The sequence below is a fragment of the Homarus americanus genome, unplaced genomic scaffold (assembly GCF_018991925.1).
Source record: "Homarus americanus isolate GMGI-L3 unplaced genomic scaffold, GMGI_Hamer_2.0 scaffold24694, whole genome shotgun sequence".
In the NCBI taxonomy this organism is placed as follows: Eukaryota; Metazoa; Arthropoda; class Malacostraca; order Decapoda; family Nephropidae; genus Homarus; species Homarus americanus.
The window spans coordinates 8,576,501-8,602,780 of NW_024732780.1; the positions used below are offsets into that span (position 1 = coordinate 8,576,501).

The 26,280-nt window shown below is 40.2% G+C and overlaps 1 protein-coding gene across 1 annotated transcript; it reads right to left on the reverse strand.

Annotated features, from left to right (window-relative positions):
* On the reverse strand, window positions 1-26,242 carry LOC121869061 (glycine dehydrogenase (decarboxylating), mitochondrial-like). Its single transcript, XM_042370175.1, has 17 exons — window positions 25,810-26,242; window positions 12,389-12,603; window positions 12,105-12,269; window positions 11,726-11,951; window positions 11,219-11,415; window positions 10,497-10,755; window positions 10,034-10,117; window positions 9,434-9,523; window positions 6,504-6,689; window positions 5,027-5,211; window positions 3,523-3,724; window positions 3,147-3,263; window positions 2,487-2,632; window positions 1,571-1,718; window positions 1,191-1,280; window positions 510-627; window positions 1-159 (listed from the first exon to the last, which is right to left on the reverse strand). The coding sequence occupies exons 1-17, from the start codon at window positions 26,047-26,049 to the stop codon at window positions 23-25; spliced, it is 2,805 nt and encodes a 934-aa protein (XP_042226109.1). The 5' UTR covers window positions 26,050-26,242; the 3' UTR covers window positions 1-22.
* Between the last annotated feature and the right edge of the window lie 38 nt (window positions 26,243-26,280).

A 26,280-nucleotide genomic window follows, 5' to 3' on the forward strand; every position in this document is an offset into this window, starting at 1 on the left:
TTAGGTACTGTGTTTTCTCACTTTATCTCATCACCATACTTGTATACTTACATATCAAAGCATCACAAAATCTATCAAGTTCTGCCTTGTCTTCAGACTCTGTTGGCTCGACCATGAGAGTGCCTGCGACTGGCCACGACATGGTTGGTGCATGGAAACCTGTGTGTGGGGGCAACAGTACAGGTATTAATATCACACTTAACAATACTTACACTACAATCTCACTAAAAATACAACTTCTACTACAATAGAGCCGATCTATTCTACATATACAGCAGTAGAACACAAGCTACATCTTCTCATACTACCCAACACACTGCGAGACTGGCAACACAAGACATACTAAATACTTCAATTATCTTAGTACTGTATTAACTTTTGGCAATTGTAATTTGTTCCCAGTTTTAAAAGAGTATAATCATCGCCTCTCTGGCTATAACATATAAGATTTAATAAAAACCTCAGATTTTAAGGAATATAAATAGCACTTAGAGTATCCTTCCACTTACCATAATCTTGAAGACGTTTAGCAATATCTGTCGCCTCGATGCCTGTTATCTTCTTAAACTCACGCATGTCCAGGATGAACTCGTGGGCAACCAATCCTTTATTTCCACGATACAAAACCTGCAGTCAACAGAAAATGGAGAATATATAAAGCTATAATATGCAAGTCTATAAAATATTTCCTTCATTACACTATACAGAAAGATCGCCACTACACGAACACTTACAGAAGATGAATTCGACCAGCATAGTGGGTACAGTATCAGAGAGCATTAAGTGATGATGTAATGGAACATCTACAATGAAACAACCTTGTATGGGAATGCCAGCACAGTTTTATGCCTGGACACTCTGGCTTGACACAATTATTTAAGGTGTTGGAAGACATGTAAAAGAATAAGGTACCTTCATCCTCCTCCCCCTCATTCCCTCACACACCCACATCCCCTTCCTCATGCACCACACCCTCCCCCATACATACATACATACACACACACACACACACCCTCCCTCCCTGATAACATGTGTAGTGTTCTTGTCGACAGATTTTAGTCCTCCCGTACAACACAGAGACACAGACCAACACTAAACTACACAACCTGATCACCAAAGACACAGTTTCAGGGAGTGACTTAAAAATGAAGGTACTGTTTAGTCTCCACACAGCCTTTGCTCCTCAGTACCTTGTAATGTTTTTCAAGACGTTTTGCCATGTAGTTAGCGTTTAGTATAGCCACCTGGGTAGCTTGTCTTAATCCCTTGGGCCCCATCATCTAAAAGGAGAAAATATACAATATGTTGATTAATGTTTAATATCCAACAGATCTCATTAGACTTGTACTTTATGAATAGCACCAAAAACAATGTACAATATTTCAAAACTATACAAACAATACTAAAACAGTTAATATACACATTAATGGTTATAATTCAGTTACTATCTAAAGAAAGGTTTCAAAATAACACAAATAAAATAAGTCATTAGAGTACAATTGGGATTACTGTTACTCCAGATTGCAGCCATCTTGTACATAAAGTTGGAATCAGATGCACTGTCTCTCACCTTAACATACGCCCAGGAGATGGGAAGAATCGCAGCAGAGCCATAAGGCGCAGCGGAAACAACACCAAAACTGCGTGCTCTTTTTTGCATCAAAGCCATAGGGTCCACGATTGGATGACTGGGGAGGTATGGCTCCAGGTGAAGTTTGCTACACAAAGAGAATGTTCGTGTTAGTAGATTAAGTTCTTACATCAGGACTAAACCCAAAAAGAGATCAAATCTTAAAATTAATCTACATTTAATTTCCTGTACACTTGCTCTAAAAGGTATCTCTACGGGCACAGCGACTCCTGTTGTCTCGGTAGGGTCGTCAAAATCCTTCACCCGTTGTGTCATATTCTCTCACACAAACCGTAAAGGTACATTTTGTAACAAGTGTACACAATAGGGAAACAGTATCCAAATCTCACTTCAGGAAAATAAAGGATATTCTACTTTGAGATAAAAACAATAATATTCTTTTTAACCTATTAATTTATTTTTTACCTTTACTTTAGCCTCTTCACAACTTATCCTTTTGTTTTTCACAAGTTATTAGTATTGTATTGGGCATGCATGGGCTTTTAAAAGTATACCTGATGATATTTCAGTGTTTGTCAAGCCTAGACTCAGAGAGAGGCGAAGATGACAGAAATTAACAGGTTATTGTGTTCCAAGAATTCACAAATTTTTCTTCCTTCCCAAACATACAGGGAAAAATAGGTCATCAATCTCTTCAGTCTCAACAACATGCAAAATAGACACCCAACTGGTAATCCTCAATAAGTATGAAAAATTTCCACACCCAACCACTGCCTTAAATCACGGTTAAAGAAATTCCACTATAAAACCAACACCCTAGTCACCCATAACCATTCCTCATCTACAAGCTTCTATACAACAGACTGTGAGCACAAAATTATGGTTCCTAACTCACACTCCAATGGGCCCCATGCCTGGGCCACCACCACCGTGAGGAATGCAGAAGGTCTTGTGCAAGTTGAGATGGGAGACGTCAGACCCAATGTCTCCTGGTCGACACAGACCAACCTGAGCGTTCATGTTGGCTCCATCGAGGTAAACCTGTAGAAATATAAAATAAAATTATACCTACAGTGTCTAATTACATACTGAACTGTGTAACTTCATTGTCTATATATATGCCAAATTGTGTGCCTGCAAAATCTACATACATGTTGAACTGTATATCTAACCCTTACATTGTCCAAATACATGCTGAACTGTATATAGCATATAATATGGCTACTTGCACTGCCTGTATACATGCTGAATCAACTGTAAATTTGTTTCACGGATTTACTCGACATTAAAATTAAAACTTTACCAAATCTTTTATACTGGCATGAGTCTGGCATTTCTCAGGAATGAATTTCGCATAGTACAGTAGTGTGTTTCTACTGTACCATGTCCCAATCAGGAAGGGGAAGGAAGTGTGCAAGATAAGGTAACCAGGATGGGGTGAACAGCCCTTAACCTCACTGAAATGGAATACGTCTCTGTTGTTTATTTCACGAGCTTTATTTCTTTATATACTTTGACTGTCCCACTTGAATTGGGGTCTCCCTGTAACACGTACCTGTCCACCTGCTTCATGAACCATCTCACAGACAACCTTCACGTTGTCCTCAAACACGCCGTTAGTTGATGGATAAGTGATCATCAGACATGCCAGATTATTTCGGTGTTTCTCGAGCTGTAAATGAAATCTCAAGTCAACTATGGAACAGAAAATTACAGTACCCAACACATTCAGCACATGCCAATAGTGAGAATTGTAGTAGTCTGAACAGCTGGTAAGGTGACACATGACATAAAGGTAAAGTAAACCTAATGAGAATTCTGCTATTGTAAATAAGAGAAAATTTCATATAAACACCAATACAGTACTCAACATGACTGTAGTAAAGGTATAAACTTTAAAACAGATGTGAAATATATAAACCACTACAAACCTTCGCTACAAGGTGCCGAAAGTCGATGGATCCCTCCTTGTCAACATTAACTGCCTCTACCTTCATTCCCGCCATCTGAGCAGAAGCGGGATTTGTGCCGTGGGCAGAAGTGGGGATGAGACAGACGTTACGATGGCTCTCCCCGCGACCATCTAGGTATGACATGATGGCCCGCAGCCCAGCATATTCCCCTTGAGCTCCACTGTGTGACAGCAAAGAAGAAAATTATATTAAATGATTTTTTGTGAAGATGTAAATTATTAAAACTACAGGAATTAAGATTTTAGAACAATACAATGACATATCAAAAGAGGAGCCAAGGAGACGTGGTATCGATAACTCACATACAACACCACAAGAGGATCAACATACAGCACAACTTACCATATATCACAAAGGTTTTAGCCACCATTTTGAAGAAGTCTCTGCAATAATACATACCTACCCCTATACTGTGCTCAACATGTAAAAAAAAAAAATAGTCTATCACTTATTCTGTACAGTACTGTATATACACGAGTTAATCCAAAAATTAATTAAAATGCGACTCTCCACTCTCCCTCTCTGTCTTTTATTAGAATGTAAAAAAAAAATTATCTTGGTTCTAACATGCAAGTGTCCACAATAATAGAGAAAACTTAAAAATCAAAGTCTACAGCATAATAAAACATGTAAATTTTAATCTATATAAAGCATTTAACAGACACAAGATGCAATAGGTCTGGGTCCCTTTCCAGAGGAGAGTTATCCACAACAACCAAATGTAAATATCCCGAGGTAACCCCATGTGGCTCGAGTCCCCATATTAAGAATGGAACAGACTGATTATCACATTCTATTCTTGGGTAACATCCACACACCAAACTGTACCAAAATATAAAGTACTATATCTGTTACTGCAAGTGGAACATAATTATGATGACATATAAACAAATGTTATGTTAGGCTGTAACTCATGTCGTGTTTATTGGGCGTGCGTGTCCGTATACAATGTAGAGTGTTGAGATGGTTGAAGATGAGAGGCCCAGAAGGAGGTTGGAGCGTGTGAAGGGAGTTTGTTTATGTATAATTATAATCACCTGACTCAGCCATAGCTGACCAGCCAAGGGGCCAGGCTATAGGGTAGGCATTTCAGTATAGCTACCCATATCTTAGAGTCAACACCTACCCTGGCTTCTCTCTAGACTTTCAACATGTAAGTTTAACTAGTACTTATTGTGTACACAGGTAAACTGTGTCATTGTTTTTGTGTTAAGATTAGACTAATTACATAGCCATATATATTGGATTAAACATTTATGTAAGAGTGCCTCTGTATGGCTTATTTGAAATACTAAATGAATTGTACTCGACAGGTTTGACGTGAGAAGTATTTATTCACCGTCTGATTGGCGGTTACAATATCAATATTTGCTCTAGTTATCACAGTCACAACTTAAACACAGGTAAGGACACACTTGCAGGAAACAGTGACCCCAAAAAGCTTCTGCACACACACACACACCTGTTAGGTTGGAATGATATCTTGTCATAACCAGTAATTTCACAAAGGTCATTCTCCAGCTCCTCAAACAAGAGACGGTAGCCGAGAGCTTGTTCTGGAGGCACGAATGGATGGATCTCGGTGAAGTGTGGGAAGCTGCAGGGCATCATCTCTGTGGTACTGTTCAGTTTCATTGTGCAAGATCCCTACAGGAAGAAATGTGGAATATCTATTATTCCTCAATCAATAAACTATAAGAAATACATGACCTCCAAGACAATAGTAATCCTGCTCTACTTTGGTAATGGAGTTGTCTGTCATGAAACTTACAACACCAATCATTAAGTTACAAGATAATACATGAAGAGAATATATCCCCAAATTGCTTACCATGAACTTGTATTTAATATTAATTCTTGTATGTTATCCCCTTTGAATTTCTCAGGTCTTCTGCAATAGTTTTAATAAATTTGATCCAAAATGATATTTTTCAGTTCATCAATATATAAACAAGTACAAACTGTGACAAAAAAGGTTCAGTATAAACCAGTGGATGCTCTCTGAACAAAATAAACTACAATTATACTGCCAACTTTTGACATTTGACCCAAAAATGTGACCTTTGTGACTTAACAGGCAGTCCCTAATTCAGACCAAGGGTCCTATTAAACTGGCAGGACATTTGGCCACCTCTGCAGGCACTAAACGAGGACTCTACAATATCCATCCATAACTTCTGGGGGAAGCTGTCGCTAAGGGAAGTGAACCAATTCACTGGCTTCCCTGACATCACCCCCGGAGTCAGGAAGATTGTCAGCATGACCAAATGTGTTGGAGGCTAGAGGGTTGTGAGGACAAGGAAGGAACTGATGTGTAGGAGCTGTTCCACTGGACAAGGAGTACCTGACTAAAGACCTAAAGGGGACGACATAGAAAAATGAAAACCCTTAAGAAGAAAGAGATGAACATGAGCCTTCATAGATGACAGTAAGAGCAGTGACTGAGCGGCTAAAGGTAAGTAAGGAAGTAAATGCCCACTTTGAAGAAATATACCCAACCCATCTATGGAAAGGAGTCGCAAGTGTAGAAGAGGACTTCAAGATGGTACTGCAGACTACAAAAAGCTACAACAATGAGGCAGACAGTAGTCCAAACCACCACTGCCTCATACTTCAAGCCTATCACAGGATTCACCAGAACTAAATCTACTTAAAAAACATCGAACTATTCTTGAGACATACTACAACCACCTGACCAGCCACCTGCTCAGACAGACAACTGGATTACACTGTCATATGATCCCAGGGCATAAAAACAGGCAAGCCACAGGAGAGCCCACAGTGTGTACTTCAACTCCATTATACAAGCAACAATACTGTATATATATATCAATATCCGATTCCCTAAATTAAATAGTTTTACATCATATGAAAGAAAAAGTGATGCTGGAAATAAGAATAACTGCAAATAATAACACTAATAATAAATCACATCTTACCAGAGGAATCATGGAATGTACAAGGGAGACGTCCTTGTTCTCCAGTATCTTCATGTAGCGCACCAGCTGGGCTTCAGAGTGATAGGTATTGAATGTTGGGTGAGTTAAGAATTCTGAGGTCCGGGTGAAAGGTGATTTAGACAAGTGCTCCTTGGGAAGTACCATATCACCAAGATTCTTCACAACCTGCAATTATGGTTTTAAAAAAAAGGAACCTGCAACATGGAAACAATAATACAATGAAATGACAATACTGTTACATGTACATTAGGACAGTGATTTTTCTGAGGAGATGAGGCAATTTGATACTTTGATATACCAGGCCTGTACTGTATACTAAACACACAAACTAATGTAATATTTTGTTTTCCTTCCACACTATTATTCCCCAAATACCATAAACAGCTCAGTGATGGAAGATAACTAATAACCAGTACAAAGTCCATAAACCTCCTACATGGTTGTCCTTCCTCATCGGTCTCAACAGTTATGAAAATTTTCGTCCATTAAATAATTCCTCTTTGTCTCAATCCTAACTTGGTTGAGAATAAACAATTCCCGATACATGAACTATATCTCACTTCTCTACGTAGGAGTTCATCTACCCATCCATCACCTTCTGTCTACTCATCACACCTGCTATAATAAGTTAAATACAATACTGTACTTATATAATATTTAGAAAAGGTTATATATATATCCATCTTGTGAGCTCTAGTACCTATACGATCACTACTTTATTTGTATTTGATATAGTTAAACCAATTGAATCTTTCTCCACAATTAAATGCTTGAATGTCCCTGAGTTATCTTTTAGAAACACAACACACCATCATAACTTATCAGGCTCACATCACCACAAAAACTAACTCACCAATTACTTCCTTTGCACCTAATGGTACTCAACAGGGGATGCTATTATAATGAATACAAAACCATCTCATCTCATAACATCCATCAACTGATACTATAATATGTCCCAGTGATGTTATCTACTACCTATAAACATCTCATGGCTTTGCTGGCTATCCTTGACCAAACTGCCTAAATATCAATTACTATTATCCTCATCTAACTTCTTCATTGCTACACAAACTCCCCAGGCAACTCTCTTCACATTATTAAGTTAAGCTAAACACAACACATCATAATAACTCTCACTGATAAAAATCAAAATTAAATGGATACTCTCTTCATGGTTTCTTTTCAATAAGTCATGTGTCAGATCAGGGTTGAGAACAAGACCAAAACTGTGGGGTTTTTGAGTCAGTACACATGACTGACCTAATACAGTAACACATACACAGAACAATAACATACAGTACAGCACTACATCTACAAACTTAATAACAATAAGAAACAGATCTAGAGAGAACAAATGAACAATACTATATATGTACTGTAAGTGATGGAGGAGGGAAAGGGGAGGTGGGTTACGATGCACTAGGGGGAGGCAGTAAAGTGGAGAGGCAGTGCAGCGGTAGGGACCGAAGAAAGAAGGTTAAGGGAGAACAGCTTGGGAGTAAACAGATATGGGTGAGAAGGGAGAACAGCATGGGAGTAAACAAGGGTGAACATAATGGTAGCAGGTCATGAGTAGGGCCGCCATAGGATAAGAGTCGGCGCTGAAGTTCACCAAGCATCAAGATAAGAGCGAGGACTTGAGAACTATTTGTGACTCTCTGGTAGCATATAATATTGATGGTACAAGCATGAAGGAGTAACCCAGTAGTATTTGTAAGAGCAATACCACAGAAGGAGGGGGGGAGATAGGCATGAATCATCCTACACATGGTACAAAAACCTCTACCCCATACACACTAATTATATATTGATCATGGTATCCATTTTAGCAGAGGAATACCAAGAAAAAGAGGTTAAAGGTGCAATAATAATATGAGTAATGAAAGAACCAGTAAGGGACATTCAAAGTTAAGGTAAAAGCCAGCATCTTTATATAGTTACACACAATTGGTTAAGTAGATAGAAGAATAACAAGTCTTTAACCGTTTCACTGTGGCTGGTACGTATATATGGGGTTCCTATCTTTAACCTCTTCACTACTTGATGTCACTTTTAATATTTTATGGCTAATGACAGATGATATTAAGCACAGACAGACCACTAGTATCCAAGGGGTTTAAATTTTGTGTTTGGTAGATTAACAGACAAATACTAGTAAGTTTTAAGTTGCAATCCCCCAGGTGTTATTATACAGTATGGACAATATTGTATTTTCTATGTGAATGAGTCGGTTTGCTTCAACACGTAGGAGGAGAAACTACGATACTTTTGAACCAACGTCGCCTCAATCTCAGCGGCGGGGCAAGAGAGAGTTAACTACTGGACCAAGATATCATTGATGGATAGAGAACAGATGATGTGAGTGATTTAGAAAGTAATGATTATTAGCCTCACAGTGAACAAGGTGAAGAGAGTGAGGAAAGTGACTGTGAAGATGCTACTGAGCGACAATGATCCATGTGCGCTGTGGCCAAGGACATGAATAAGCGTTGATGAGGAGCATAGTTTGTTTGTATGCTTAGCCACAATTATCAGAGCATTAAAAACTAAAAACATGGGGGTAGATCAAATAATTATAAGAACATAAGAAAATAAGGAGTCTGCAATAGGCCGGTTGGCCTGTGCATGGCAGCTCCTGTCGAGAGTTACTACCACTCTCTATCATCCATGAATCTATCTAGCCTCCTTTTGAAACTTTCCAGAGTTCCCGCACTTACTACAAAGTTGCTAAGCTTGTTCCACTCGTCCACCACCCTATTTGTGAACCAGTTTCTTCCTATCTCCCTCCTAAACCTAAAGAACTAAAGAAAGCTAATTAGATCCTCCAAATAGTAAAAAAAAAAAAAAAGTTTACAGCATATTTTTGTAATGGATCAGGAAGCAATTTTGCCAACACCGCACTGTACCTTCTCTGCTGTTGTATGTTTGCAGTTGAAGACCCAAAACAGGTCATCGAGGTCTTCTTTCTCTACCGTCTCATCCAGGGCAATCCCAACCTGCAGGGAATTAACATCAGTTTATATAATGCACAGGTCCTCGCTTACTAGTTATTATCCATCATGACTTACTGCAACACCTCCCACACACAGCTTCGTCATAACACAATTCCAGAGGTACAGTAGTTCCACCATCACACACAACTCAGACACACACTTCCTATGCAGCATACTACAAACATTAAAACTGACCCTGCTGTTGGTGAAGGCAGAGAATAATATACTGTACTGTATATAGTTTTTGACAACAAGGTTAGATAAAAGGGAGATGAAGCTAAAATGTCTTGACTTGGGGCATAAAATCCTAATTCAAAATATTGTCTTTCAAACTCATTATGCCACAGATTATGAATAATTATAAAAAACAATGATTCTATCTGACCAAAAAAAAAACATTAACAACCCCTTCCATTTATCACTTTAAGAACCAATCACTTTTTAAAATAGTAAGACTTAAAAACTGCTTTAAAAACCCTATTTCTTTAAAGCCAAGACTTAAGAAATACTTACTGTCTCGTCTCTGAAGTAGCGTAGGTTAATTGCCTTCTGCTGGGCTCTCATTCTGATTTCACTTACAGCCAATGTTGGATTGACCTGAAATACAATGTGTTATCATGGTCAGTAACATTTCTGAGGAAGTTTTTTTTTTACTGAACTCCAGTCTTATAACAGTTAATATATGGTATTTGACTGAGGTAACCTAACTAACTCATTCCTAGTCATATAACAATAAATGTACAGTATCTGACTGAGGTAACCTAAGTGATTTTTAGAAATCTTTCACATTAATTGTAAAGAAGTACTGTACTGTATCACTAATATCAGCAAATCAATATTAATATCAAAATACAGGTATATGTACAGCAACAAATAACAATATACATGTGTGCATCTTAAAATTTGTAATCATATTTAATCTTTAACACGTACTCATACATTCTTGAATCTTAATTTATAATGGAAAGGGAATTACCTTGATAGTGTCAAAGTAGGCTTCATTTTCTATAACATGTCCCGCATCCTCAAGTCCCCTCGCTAAAACTACAGTGGCATTGTGGATACGATTTGCAATGTTCTTCAGCCCTTCTGGTCCGTGGTACACTCCGTACATAGCAGACATATTTGCAAGCAATGCCTGAGCTGTGCAGATATTACTGGTTGCCTTGTCTCGACGAATGTGCTGCTCCCTTGTTTGCAGAGCCAATCGATATGCCTCCTTGCCATTTGCGTCTCTAAAGAACAGTTACTGAACTTCATAACACAGCCTCCTCTAGTGGTCAAGCATAAAAAGAAGATAAAAAGTAATTATACCTCCAAGATGATATTTTTCAGAGGGAAAAGTGGCTCTGAAAGTTACTTAACAAAATACAGTATGAACTTTACAAGAGATTCATTACCAGTGAAGCTGGAAACTAAAGAAATAAGTACAGGGGTAGATAATTTTTTAGGCACAAACATCTTTACAGTAAACTAAAGATTATCATAATTAAGTCATGCAAACAGAAAAATCTGGTAAGTTCAGTCTGGTGGCTATACAATGGTCACCAAGAGCAAGAAGCCATATTATTTTTTCTAATTACAGTAACAGATCAATTCTTGGGCGAAGGAGAGAAGTACAGTAGTTATGGATGACATGAATGTGAGGGTGACAGCTGTGGGTACATCAAATAAGTGTAGGAGGAATGACCAACTCACCTTGTAACACCAATCATCCTGCCAGGCATAAGTCGTACAAGGGGGCTCTTACAGGAAAAGAAACCAGCGTGTGGGCCACCATACCCCAATGGAACGCCGAGCCTCTGCGACGTGCCCACAGCTATGTCTACACCAAGTTCCCCAGGAGGACGAAGGATGGCCAGTGCCAGGAGATCAGTAGCACAAACCACCATTGTCTGAGGGTGAACGATAAGATGTAGAGCAATTTCATTATTTTGATGAATTACCCTACATACAGTACTTGGTTTGCTTCCTTATACTGTACAATAAAGCTTATCATGCTGTGACATTTCTTTTAACACGACTCATCCATTATCAATTACAGAGATGTGTAATTTTTCAGGTTTATCAAGCACAGCAAATATAAACAATCCTGACTTATTATGATGATGCAATGACTTAAGGAACTCAACACCTGTGATATTATTAGATGGTAAGAGAATAAACACAACACAAGATGTAACAATACAGTACTAAACGACTTACTCCATTTGTCTGAGCATTTTCAACAACTTGGGTGAAGTCTTTTACCGTGCCCTCTGTATCAGGATACTGGATAAGCACGGCGCAGGCATCACGATTAGAAAAATCAATATCAAATACATCACCGATGAGAACTTCCAAGCCAAGTGGAATGGCTCGAGTCTGAACAACAGCCAGAGTTTGTGGATGAAGTTTGTCTGATAAATACACTTTCCTGCGCTTGTTCTGCCTAGTAAAAAGACAAAAGATTTTACAGGTATTACTAAAAACTAAAGATAAAAAAATATTTCAAAAACATTCAGTCCTAAATGTAAACTATTTCTAGTTCTACAAAAATAATCTCAAATAAATAATGCTTCAAAACAGTTAACTAAAACTTTACCTGTAGGCCAAAGCCATGGCTTCGGCAGCAGCAGTTCCTTCATCTAAGAGAGATGCGTTAGCCACAGGGAGGCCCGTCAGGTCTGTAACCAGTGTCTGGTAATTGAGAAGAGATTCAAGGCGTCCCTGAGCGACCTCTGGCTGGTACGGTGTGTACTGGGTCGTCCTGAAAGAATTTTAGGCAAAAGTTAGTGGTGAGAAGAATAGTTGATTTACACAAGTTACATAGCAAAGCTAATTCCTAAAGTTTCTTAAAGGTAAGGGCATTAAACTATTTGGCCATACCATCCAGGGTTCTCAAAGATGTTCCTGAGGATGGCATGAGGCACCCGACAGTTGTGATAACCCATCCCAATATAGGAACGCCAGATCTCATTCTTCTCTGAAATCTCTCGAATCCTGGACAAAACAGCGTGTTCTCCCAGAGGCTTGTCCACATTAAGATCTCTCCCAAGGCGAATGTTTTCAGGCACAGCTGTATCAGTCAAGGAGTCCAGTGACTGAAAGCAAAAAATAATACATGTAATTTAATCAGTACTAGAAAGGGAAAGTTATCATTGTACACTAGAAATATCAAATACCTCGTTCTTGTTTTAGGGTTTCCTGGTCACTTCACCTCACAGGATAGAAAACTCATCAATGCCAAGCCGTCACAAAAGGTGGAGTGAGCGAAGAGGAACATCGTCTGGAATTTCGGGGATACAATGACTTTCTCTCCTTAAAATGTGATCGTACCAACAGGGGCGGATCCAATAAGTTATGGATGAGGGAACATGGCGAGCACAGCTAGCGATCGTGGACATTTTGAGGCTATTTTGAAGCCATGTGCACTTGATATTAAAAGAGATTCTGTCAACAGTAATTTCTTTTTACTATCCAAAAACGCCTGAATATAATACTGCATTAAAGAAAAAGTATTGACATTTTCTGAAAAAAGGGATCCGGACCACAAGGACACCCCCCCATGGATCCGCCCCTATCATTTTATGTGTGTTCCACGTCTATGGGTCAAAAGCAAAAATTTCTAGGTTATAATTCTCATAACTTTAAAAAATGCATAATATAGCGAGTGTTGGAACCTCGCTCAAGCACAAACTGGTGAAGTGTCACATGTGCGGGGCGCGTCAAGGATGGTTAGATATAGAGATACCGTAATTCCATATTTTGGTGTGCGTATGAACAAGTGACGGGATGTTTTTGTCTTCTTCATTATCATCTTCCCCATAAAAGGCAAGACTCTAGTGTACTACTTTGCCACTTGTATAGTTGAGCGGGTGAGTTATAAATTATAGTGGTTATTTACTTGTGCTGGCGACTGTGGACTGCCTCATGGTGTGTCCGGTTCTGAAGGACATACTGACTGGCAAGCAACCACTGTCTGCTGCTCACTGTCAGCCGAGTGAGTGCTGCATTATGTTTTTTGTATTGTACGATGTAGTACACAGAATTCGACTTCAAAGACTAACCAATTCAACTTGCATCACCTGGTAATTAACAACCCTACGCTACCTGTGGGGGGGGGGGGTGTGTGCGAGAGTCTGACCGTCAAGTAATTTAGCAACAATTAAAACACGGGCGACAACTAACAAATAAGCTACGTTTGTGATTATTCTGAGGTGCAGTAAGCAGAAGGCGTCAACAGGCTGGGAGGGAGGGTGGGGGGGAGTTAGAGGAGAGTGAGGAGGAGGGTGAGAGGAGAGGAGGGTGAGGGTGAGAGGAGAGGGAGGGTGAGGGGAGGTGAGAGGAGAGGGAGGGTGAGGGAGGGAGGGGAGGAGAGGAGGAGGGGGGGAAGGGTGAGGAGAGAGGGAGGAGGGGAGGAGGGGTGAGAGGGAGGGTGAGAGGAGGGAGGGTGAGAGGAGAGGGAGGGTGAGGGGTGGGTGAGAGGAGAGGGAGGGTGAGGGGAGGGTGAGGGGGAGGGGAGGGTGAGGGGAGAGGGAGGTGAGGGGAGGGTGAGAGGAGAGGGAGGGTGAGGGATGGGAGGAGAGGAGGGAGGAGGGTGAGAGGAGAGGAGGGTGAGGGGAGGGTGAGAGGAGAGGGAGGGTGAGGGATGGGTGAGAGGAGAGGGTGGGTGAGGGGAGGGTGAGGGGAGAGGGAGAGAGACGGCGGGGAGAAGGGGGGAGAGAGGAGAGCCACTTCCCGTTGATCAGAACTTTTCACTGGGTCGTCACCAATCAGGACTGGCAATCACAAAGTTAACCTATACAGACCAAAAATCTGAGTGAATATATTTCATGTTTGTCTTCTGTAACGCAGGCCACGTCCCTTACAATATATAAAGACCAGCTGGGCCTCACACGATCATTTCTGAACGGAATATTGTTTGAGTCAGCCTGTGTGTTGACTATGACAGTGATTTGTGATGATAAAGGAAGGATGTGTTCCGGTAGTTTGTACAGCAAGTGGGAGTGAGTGACAACGCGAGTGGAGATTATTCCTGTCACCCTTGTTGGCCATTGGAGTCAACTACCTGTACGCTTATTTGTTAACCAGTGGTGTGTTTTAAAGGTTCAGTGATCCTAGTATGCGAAGGTTGGGGGCTGGAGGTAACTTTCTGGTGGCTTCCTTCCAACATATTACGGTTATGTTGTCAGGACCAAACGTCTTTGTGATTAAACTGGTTCCTAGGTGTCATTTATAACTACGCCGGGTATATGTGACAAAAGAGGACCAGTTTGATTTAGTTGGAAACCTGTTTATTTCTGCAACTGATAACATTTCCTTGGTGTTCATTCACAGTTGACTGAAATAAGCAGAAGACGTCTTACCAGGTACAGACTCCATGATGTGATCCACTTCCCCCTAAAGTGAATTCATAACTGATGTAAAATGTAGAACTGTCAGTTTCGACCGAGATGAGGAAGGCGTGAAAGCGGTGCTGTGATCTGACACCAAATTGTCAAGAATGGTGAAGAAACTGATACTTACTGCTTTCACTCCAACCACATTATAGTTCTCATATGTTGGTATTGTTGGGTGGTGTAATATTCGTGTTCTTGCTGTAGTAGTGGTGGTGGCGCTGTTGTCTGAGGGCTCGTGTGCTTATTGGCTCACCTACTGTATATTTAGCGTCACTAAGATGTTGTAACTATCTGATCTTTTGTTACATTCTGCCAGCGTGTTGTAGATGATGCTGACATGTGATTAATTCATTGATTGGTTCTAAATTGCTTGTTCCAGGACTAATTGATTGTGACGTGGTGAACTATGTTATAAAAGTGACTCGGCTTCTACCAGCCGTCAAACCACATAATGTCTTCCTTCAGCGATGTTAGTATGTGAACCACGATCAGTCAGGTGGCGTATATAAATAACAAACTGTTATACACACAGTCATGAGGTTTGCTGATAATATTTCCACAAAGCTATAAAATACTTAATAACAACTAAAGAAACATTTTACTTGTCTATTTTCAACTTTCTAAAAAATAATTATCTCACGTATTGTAATTTTTTTTTATTATTCTAGATTTTATTTACTAACAATTATACCATAAGCGAAGTATGTTTGGTTAGGTTAGATTAGGTTAGGTTGGGTTAGTTATGTATAGTTTAAATTAAGATTATATACAGTAATTCTTGCTACGACACGTAAGACACTAAATAATATCTGATGTGTCAACATAGACTCCTGTAACACCTATGATGTAACAAGTTTTATATCAGGTGGCCTGGTGGAGAGATAGCCAGGTCTGTAGGTTAGATAACACGCCAGGTAACGAAACTTTAATTATCACTATTAAAAAAATGGAGATGTGGGTAAGGACATATCAATATAAAAAAGATTACTAAAACAAATGAATATCAGAGTAACGTTACACACACACAAAGACAGTACAAGACCACCTCCTCTGTGGTGTGTCTGACAGCAGGTGATGGCTAACTCTTCACCTACTGATAAAAGTCTATCATCCACCATCCTTCACTAGGTCACACGGTGTCGCCAGCTCTGGGACGAATGTATTAACAGAGAGACCCACAATGGCATATTTTAAAATGTGTTAAATATTTCCGTACATTTATAAATTTAATAAAAATATAAGTCGCTCAGGATTTGTTTCAGGGCAGATGTGTACAAAATATATACCCATACTTTTATTTATTTACCAAAGTATCAATAATTCGGTCAATCTATAGAATCAAGTAAATAAACCACAAAATTATAATAATTATACAACTAATGTGAACTAAAATTCGTGATCCATCTGGTATAAATTATACTGTATACTATAAATATCTTGTACTGGCAACATCAATAGCTCGACTAAATGGAACCCCTTTATATAATGGTAACTTAATACGTATAAGTATTGCCCACTTATTTCAACACCTGCTTGTGACGTCTTTGACAAGGGCTAATTTGCCAGAAGTGTGTGTGTGTGTGTGTGTGTGTGTGTGTGTGTGTGTGTCTGGCAATAGTCCTACATGTCACACTCAAATGCATGAAGCGGGTGTGGCCAGGCGAGACTCAACTCTTAATATAGTGTGTGTACCTTGTTACGTCCTCACTAAACCTGTCTCTTTTTAAACTGACCACCCACGTATCATTTGACTGGTATATTAATAAGTATACAATATATAAGAGATAATTAATAATAAGCAGTTTTAACACCAGTCCTCGGGCGGCGACCAACTGCTCAAAAAAAACCGATGCCAATAGAATAACAATTACTTTCTTAGATCAGGTTATATAACTCTGACGCTATTATTTCCGCTAGGTTACTCCCAGGACGAGAGCTAGTTGGTGCAGTGTGGACCCTACTGCCTGCCTCAAATATATTCACTATTACTAGGCTACTTCACGCGCACACACCTTGCCAAGCTGTGCCTCACCTCGCCCCACTGCTGCTATGAGGGATTTTTTTTTTTAGTCTCTGGTACAGCATTAATTTTACCACTAAAGTGTTAAAGCTCTTAAAAAAAACTGATTAGATATTTTAATGATAACAGACAGTTACTGAACTTTGTTTCCTCTTTATCTGCAAATAATTTACTTACTCGTCACTCGGCCATCAACTAGTCACTTCCATCAACTACTCGTCACTCTTCCATCAACTAACTACTCGTTACCCCAACATCAACTACTCGTCACTCCACCATTAACTGGTCACTTCCATCAACTACTCGTCACTCTTCCATCAACTAACTACTCGTCACTCTTCCATCAACTACTCGTCACTCCTCCATCAACTAACTACTCGCCACTCCATAAACTAACTACTCGTCACTCCTCCATCAACTAACTACTCGCCACTCCTCCATAAACTAACTACTCGTCACTCCACCATCAACTAACTACTCGTCACTCCTCCATTAACCAACTACTCGTCACTCCACCATCAACTATGAGCTAATTAACTTTAGGCTTGGTAGGTTTTTATCACGGTTACAATATCCCTATTTTTTGTCGTAGGTTTTATGGAGTCAAGATCACACAGACATAGATTTTGAGGTTTAGTTTAGTTTTAAAAAGACAAAAGATGAAAACTGGCACAAATACAGTAAAGTATACTGTATTTTAAGTCACACGTGTATTTCTAAAACTAATGATTCTGTCTACTATTGTCAATCGTTAACATTTAAAAGATGTGAATGTTACCTTATGCTCAACAGAAATATCACTTATTTTTTTATCATATTTACAGAGACCAAAGAACACCAATAATGTATAATTTTTGTTTTAAAATAACAGCCTTAAGTACTGTACGTCATGTGAGGCTTCTTCGTTAAGCAGTTGAAAAAAAAATGTACTACTGTAATAAACTAATGTACTAACAGATGCGACAAATAAATTATACCCCTTTTTAGAGTTGATATAGAAGTTACTAACCTTATTTACAATCTTCACTGAATCTTCATTATCTGACCAAAAGATAAATGATGTTATAAAAAATGTCCACCCTCCCCCTCTACAGTCCCAACCCCTTTCAGCAGTAGTCACTGGTGTTTGTACCACCAAGGAAGCTGACCTTGAGGGCCCATAGCAACAGACAGGACGATACTAAAAGAAAAACCCAACACACAAACGCTCCGAAATAAGACAACTTGGCGCCCACGCTGGGTTCATCCCGCCCTGAAGGTAACCAACTCGATCAATCTTACACCAAATTTTCTGAAATAATTGCCATCCAGTTTTGTTCAATCCTCCTTACAAAAAAATAGTATTTATTTCAAAGAACAGCTATCGTAATTACATAACAGGTGATTAGCGTTGTCTAGTAGTGTGAGGCGACAATAGTGGAGAATGCAGTTCAGTTACGGAATATAAATTGGTTGCCCCCGTGCGATGACTTCGTTAATATTATTGACTGTTAATAGCACAAGCTTTTTCCACAGATATTGTACAACGTATCCACAACGCATATAAGTTACAATTGTAATTAAACAAATATTCACTAGGCCTACATTTTTTCCAACTAAATTATTCACCTCATGGCTGACGAGTGCACAAATATATGGTGTAGTCGAAACAAAATAATCACCAATAACAGAAAGATGGTAGAGTATATTAATAATTAACAACGTAGCCACATTAACCTTTTAAGGAACAGTGTCGCAGGTATTTTATTCAGGCTACCAGGCCATGTTAATACAGTAGGCTTGCTGTTTATCCCGCGGGTGCTGAATCAAGTCTCGCCTCGCTGGGTACACATGCCACCACACTCATCTCCCCACTCTTCCTAACTTCCCGTTGTCTAGTAACTAATAATAAAACATGATGCGTCAGTAAACTTGCCTCGTCTAGTACATATTTTACTTACTTCATCTGATACCTTCAAAATACTGGCGCCTTTCAGAGTATTGTCCAAATCGTCCCCAGCCGTTACCAACACCTCTTCCCTCCCTGACCAGATATCCCTCCTCCTAGTCACTGGCCTGGCACTTGACATTATTAGGGACCTGCCACGCTTTGCTATAAACAGATGAAATGTACCGGGAACCCCCCCCCCCACACACTCATCATTCTGTCACTTTATGTAACTTGCCGACAAAACCCATGACCCTTCAGGCTTCTACGCCCTTAACTCATGAGTCATAAAGGCAAGCATGAACTTAGCATGCTTCCCAGATGGGCGCTGTAAACGCTTCTGCCCTTCACCTTGCACAGGATGTAAGGGGGTGCCCAATAAATTAGTCTCCTCCGGGGCAATCTGTAATCTGTCTTTGGTGTCTTCACTGGAATAAGCCGCGTGTCTCACTCACCAGACATCACAGAACAAAGCCTGATCTTACTAACAGACGAGAATCGCTAAAATCAGACACATGGGTAAAGAAGTGTTTTTGTTAAAGTACACTACACAACATACATTTATATCGTTTCTCACTACTGATCTTTTAAAATTTTTGTATTTCTTTATGGTTCTTTATTATTATCATTATTATTATTATTATTATTATTATTATTATTGTATTTTTAATTTTGTATTTTTTATTGTAAATGTTATTTCCTTTGAACTACGTATTATTACTTTTTCGCCCCCCAGGCCCCGATGTGGGTCAGTGACCTGTGCCCGGGTGGGCTAATCCCCGTAAAAAAAAAAAAAATATATTAAAAAAAAAGGGACGCGGAAACACTCAGCCTACTATGTAAATCTAGATAAAATATACTTATACGGTAACTTGTTACTTTTTTCCGGTACGTGGCGTTACTTGCTGCTGGCACTTGGTTATCATGGTCATGTAAAAAGGGCTATTTCGAGTCGACCAATCAAACAATACCTACTTTTGTCAGGTAATCAATGAGCACACAGCTGTATTTCCCGCCACAAGTACCTCGCCCGGGTGACGCCACTCACTAAAGGGTTGTGAAATGTCTGATGTATTTTCGTATCCAGATGATAATACAGTGTACTGTACAGTACTATTATATACTGAGTGTACATAAATTACTCTTATAACCATCGCACATAAATGCACAATCATTATCTTGGTAAAATTATAAAATTCGATCAATAATTTCGAAACATCCGACCGTCCGGGGGAGACAGGCTCAAGAGGGGTAGAGCCGGGCGGCCTGCTTAATCTTCCATGAGAGGACACCGCTGCTGCTTACTAGGTCAGTCACGTGATACAGGCGGTCGATGACTTGTCGGAATGTCGGCACCAGGTCACCACACTCGCTGTTTCGATCCCGTGGCACTCCAAGCTATAAATGGGTAACTATAGACGTTGGGAGGTGAGGGCGGTCCCGTGCAGTGTGGATGACGTGCTGAGACTGTACCGTGCTGAAAATGCTTTAAGAATGCACAGTTCGATCAAACCCTAGCCTAACCTTACCAAACTTAAGCTAACTCATCCACTACTCTATTTCCAAACCAATGTTTAACTTCTCGTACCTAAATTTAAATTTGTCCAATTTAAAACCATTGCTACGAGTTCGTTCCTGGTTGGATAGTTCGAGTACCTTTGTAATGTCCCTTGTTTAGCCCTGACTTCCGTTTATACACCTCGATTCATATCGCCCCTCACTCGACGTCTCTCAAGGAAGTGCCTGTCGCTACCCGGCCGTCATGCCTAAGGAACCCACCCACTTTTTTTAATCCCATGTAACCAAAACGTTTATTTTGTTGTGAAGTTTTTGCAGGTGTGTGCGTGTTTGTACATAAAGAATGACTCATGCTCACCATACCTCTGCCTGCCACACCATTCCGAAAATAAATGATGAAACTCTCAGACATATATATTCCCCAAAGCTGAAAAAGTCCCTGCCCACTATCCCTAGACATTGGAGTACCGTACAATTTGACATCACTACCCTACTTTACACAACCACCATCACAATTTTTTAACAAATACAAAGTACAAGAAGCGGTAAGGCGGTGTCTCTTTAATTAAATCAAGTCACTGAAGCATCCACCAGCAAACTCTTATTACAAGACCGTCCCACACCTCCCACCAATAGTTCAGGGTCGTACAACATTGAAGAAAACATTACATTAAATATTTCACGTTACTTATATCGTATTTTCGGATCACCTGAAGAGTAGATATCCAAAAGTATTTCACTCTAAGACTAAACACCCTAACGCTAACCTCATCCCTCCTCAAATGCATAGTTAGGTTAGGATAGCTACGGGGGAGGGGGTGAGGGATATTTCAATTTTCAACAAGAGTACCGGAGCAGTAGAGTTATCTCGCGCTGTTGAGTGTTTGGTGACCGAGTTGATATCAGGACACAAGCGCGCCATTATCTGTTGTCCCCAGCTGTTTAACTCTCGCTGTTAAATATAGAATCAAAAGCCGGAGCCGCGCGGTTATATTCCAGTAACTTACCTCTGACATTCATGCAGTTATATCTTGAAGAGATTTATGACACAAGTGACCTAATGTTTTGTTTCTCGTCTCCTGATATAAAAATTCGTGTTAGGTTTTATACAAGGAAGCGTACACCCTCTCTTCCTCTCTCTCTCCCTTCGTCTCTCCAACTCTCTCTCAGACACTCACCGGTTATTCGAGATAAGAAGGACCATAACTTCATACAAGGACACGCGTAATACTGAACTAATGTTATCATAAAGCGGTACTAAAAGGAGTCAAGGTCGGGGGCGGGCGGCTCCTCTGTACATCTCGTGGAGTTGAAGTAGTGGTGGTGACACTTGCAACATGGTATTGATGTTAGTAGTAGGCTAGAAGGTGTAATAGTTATGGTAAGGTAGTATATTTTACTAGTAGTACTGTATATGCTACCAGCAATAGAAACAGTTGCAGTTGTAGATATATCAATAAACTACTGTAATTGTAGTAGTGAAGTAGAACCAGTAATACAGAGCCATTACGCAAGCTATTACAATCAAATACCATTGTTAAGTTAGCTGCCGGGATTATCAAAGCCGTATTGCCTTTCTGGACGGCTGAGCTGAGCAGGAGGCTGAATGATTGGCTGGGAGTGTGGGACAGAAAATTACACACGACAGGGTTTGTTGGTAAAGTATACTAACTCATTATAGTTTTCTGAAGGACTGGAGTCATTGGGTGATGAGACAAGGATAAGGTAGACATTGAACGTTAATAAGCAATAATTGGTGATTCGTAGGTAAAGCACAGTACAAGGATAGGTGTAGTGGGATGAGGATGTGTTTACCAGGTGGGAGATAATGTAGATAAGAAGTGACCCCCCCCCCCCTCCATGTTTGAACCATTCCCTCGGTCCCGTCAGAATCAGGTGCCCCCTCCACACATCAACAAATTTATCTAAAATATATATTTCTCGTGTATTATTATATTTACAAGTGACGTAATGCCTCGGAACATCAATAGTCATTACGTATTACAGCACCGTGCTACTAAATATCTGCATCCTGATATATATACTATCCTCCACGCTGTTACATTTACATCAACACAACAAGGATTTTTTCCCGAAGGGTGGGGTTGGGGGAGGAGGGAGCGAGACCAAATAAGTAGGTTGGTGAGACTGGGCAAGACGCAGAGTACACGCCACCCTTCTACGAGACACCTTCAGAAGGAAATGTATGCATTCTTACGATCAGATAGCACTAGACGGCCATTTATCTATGCTTAAGGTGGGAGGTTGGGTCACTCTCGGCTATGCCTCTGAGATTACCAACGTCAATTTATAATCATTAGTATGACAATAAGAAACACGCACTGGTTAATTAATTCGGTTGCCGCAAGTGACATTAAACTCAACATCTGAAGTTTTCGTTCATCCAATGTGTTTCACTCAACTCGCCTCCTCATCTTCCCATTTTTCCCCGCTGTGCTATTGTTATTGTTGGAGTGCATCACCCCCACCCACGCGATCAGTTCATGACCTGAGCCGCTGCCTCATCACCACCATCACGTCAAATTCACCCTACACCTTCCCTGTGCCCTCATCGGTGGCCCGGTACAAGCAAAACCAGATCGCGGCGGTTATATTCGGCGCGCGCTGGGGAGAGAGGAAAGGTAGGAGAGGTTGCAACAGTTGGCACCAAGAGAAGGAAACTTGGCGCACCAAATCCAAAGCGAACCCGAACCCGTTAAGTTTCGGCTATTGTATCGGTTGGATCCGTATTTTGTGGACTACCATATGGGTTTTTTCTCGACTTCCGAAGTTAAACGTCACTTTTGTTTTTTCAAGCTTATGACAACTGACGCGAACATTACTGTCATCAACAATATCACAAAATATATTACTCATAATGTATTAATCTTGCCATAATCGTGTCCAATTATTGTATTTTCTATCATATACAGTACATATACCAAATACATTACGGAATGCGTTGATGATACCACTGAGAGAACGTTGGTAGCACTGACAACATTGGGAACACCGAGAGAACGTTGGTGACACTGACAACGTCCATACCACTGGCAGAATGCAGTGTAAAATAAAGATAAAAATTTTAACTATATCAAAGAGAACTCGACACAACCAACAGCGGAGTATAACATAAGCTAACACGCTTTGAGGTCGTTCAAATGGCCAGGATACACACACACAAAGTTAATCATATAACTAGCTAAAACTCTTAACAAAAAACCCTTCAACCTTGGTAATCAATTGTTATAGACTTTGAAATAGGGTTGGAAGAGTTTCATGTGTGTGGCAAGGGAGGGTAGGGCGGTGGGAAGGACAGTAGCCTAGTCTTGGAGTCCGCTGTGTGCCGCAGTCAAGGGAAAGTTTAGATTCCTGTCATCACAACATACGGACAATAGGTTAACATATTTTTTCTTCCTTGTACCATAATATTGTACTGAACATACTTCCCGTGCAATGCCCCCAATACACTACAGTAATTTTACAGTATATTTTCATATAAACAGTTGGAGACAATTTTATTAGTAATTAAAAAAAAGATACACGATATAGTACGTTGAATTAGCTTCTGTTTTTGTGGCACAACTTTTTTTAATTAGATACAATAAGACCATAAAATCCCCATATTTGCCTTTAATAATCCAGTATCATTCCTGTTTAGTGGCTGGCATGATAACTCTTCAACACGCCACTGGCAACTTTCTGCTGAGATTTTGTCAATATATTAGCAGACCAAGGAACTACGATGTACGGGGTAACCTTTACACAAAGGTTGAAGGTGATGGGTCAGAGAGCTCAATAAACACAGCCATTGCTTAAAAATCCGAGTGTTCCATACTGGCCTTGGTTTGTACCTCTTGCTCAACTGTCCAACATACACAACGTCGTACACAGGGATGAGGCCAATTTTAACAATTATGTGCTTGTTATATAATCAAAATTTTAGTTCAATACGTTTGTTCACTTTTAGTTAAAATTATATAGCTACCACTTAATAACTTTCTACAACAATTAAATTTCTTCCAATTTAAAAAATATCTTTTTTTCTTCCTATACCTTAAAAGCTACTGTATACATTAAAAACAAACACACACACACACACATTGCAAACAAGCAGATTAGGCAGAAAAAACACCACATCCGCCTTGACATAATCTTATTAGGCAGTGTTACGTCAGTCAACACTGAGATGCTGTGTCCGCCCGCATCCATGATAGTAATAACATAACTCAAGCGTTTACTGCCAATGTGTTCGACACTCGCGCCTAATTCTAAATTTGTCATTTAAAACCATTGTTACGAGTTCGCTACTGGTTGGCAAGTGAGTACCTTTGTTATATCACTTTTGTTCAACCCTAACTTCCATTTATAAACGTAGATCATATAGCCCCTCACTCCACGTCTCTCGAGGGAGTGCACATTAAGATGCGTTAACCTGTCTCTGTACTCAAGGTTCCTAATGCCCGGGATTAGTCTTGTCATCCTCGCCCGAATGTTTTCCAGGGATTCTATATCCATTCTGTAGTACGGTGACCAGAATTGAACAAGGATCTGTTAGCCAAGGGAATGATACGACCTTCACGTTTCCCTACAATACACCTTTAGTGCCAGTAGTGAAAAATGACGGATCCCTACGGTTATGCCTGGACTTTCGTAAACATAATGAGTCAATCGAGGATGATCGGTATCCTCTATCTAACACGGATTCTATTTTACACAGAATAGGTCAAGGAAATTACTTTACCTGTTTCGATTTACACCAAGGATATAACGTAACCAGGTACCTTTAGCAACCGAGAGTACTCACAAGACTGGATTCAGTCCACCTAGTGGTCACTTGGAGTATTTAACACTACCATGTGGGATGAAAGACGCTGCTAGTAGTTTCCAGCGTGCTATAAATATTGCATTGACCGATTGGTCGTGCAGGCTTTGTTTACCTTTATGATATTATTGTGGTCGGCCGAACATGGGAAGAACATTTCCATAATAAGACGTATTGAAACGCCTAATATGTCTCCCTATCACTAAGTTGGAAAAATGTAGTTTTTATTCCAAAGAGAAGTGGCATACTTGAGCCTGGAGGATACGACTATTGTGCATACTGTAGCAGTGGTGAAAACCAGTCCTCGCAGCTGTGGGTGTGATATCTATCATGGTGGGTGTGGTACCTATCATGATGGGTGTTACCTACCATGGAGGGTGTGGTATCTATCATGGTGAGTGTAGTTTCATCATGGTGGGTGTGGTATATGCCTTTTTAAACAGGCAAAACAAAACAACAAACGACCCAAGTTATTAGTTATGCTAAGTGTTATTTCGGGAAGGTCAATCGATTAAAATGTGACACTGATTGACAGCCTATATGTTGTGGCAGTGAGATACAGTGGTCTCTTATCACCCCCCCGGGCTCCTAACCTACATGATAGTCCTAGCCACTTACCTCGTATCCTAGAAGCTTGAGCATTCCTTCCTGGTCCTGTTGGCGGGGTCCTATATGGCGTACCGAAAAGTCATCAGCCTGTGGTAGCAAGAAGCGGGCTGCAGAGGTGAAGGATATACCCCTGGCCTGACCATAGTGAGGGTACAGGACAACTCTACTCGCCACAGCACGAGCCATCATATAACCTTGTCCACGGACAAGCTGATCCAGCATGGTACTGCACTTTGGTGCCCTCAACATCTTACAAGTTTGTTGTTGACACTGGATAACTATAACCGTGTCTTAACCCTGACGAGAACCTCAAGTATCTACCGTCTCTTCACTACACCAGCATAACAAAATCTCCAGTTTCAACGGGCAAACACGGAATAATACAAGTTTTTCCTCTGGTAATGCAACAGTGGAGCTTCTCGCACCTTCCCTCCGCCAGCGCTCAAGAGATACTGGTGTCTGGCAGAGCAGCGAGAATCG

What these genes read in the sequence shown, in the direction of transcription:
- LOC121869061 (XM_042370175.1), bottom strand. Translation starts at nt 26,049, where the DNA reads ATGTTGAGGGCACCAAAGTGCAGTACCATGCTGGATCAGCTTGTCCGT. An exon ending in AAAATGCTCAGACAAATGGA is followed by an intron (nt 11,416 to 11,725) that starts GTAAGTCGTTTA and finishes GTTCACCCTCAG; the next exon opens with ACAATGGTGGTTTGTGCTAC. An exon ending in CCTACTTTGACACTATCAAG is followed by an intron (nt 10,118 to 10,496) that starts GTAATTCCCTTT and finishes ATTGTATTTCAG; the next exon opens with GTCAATCCAACATTGGCTGT.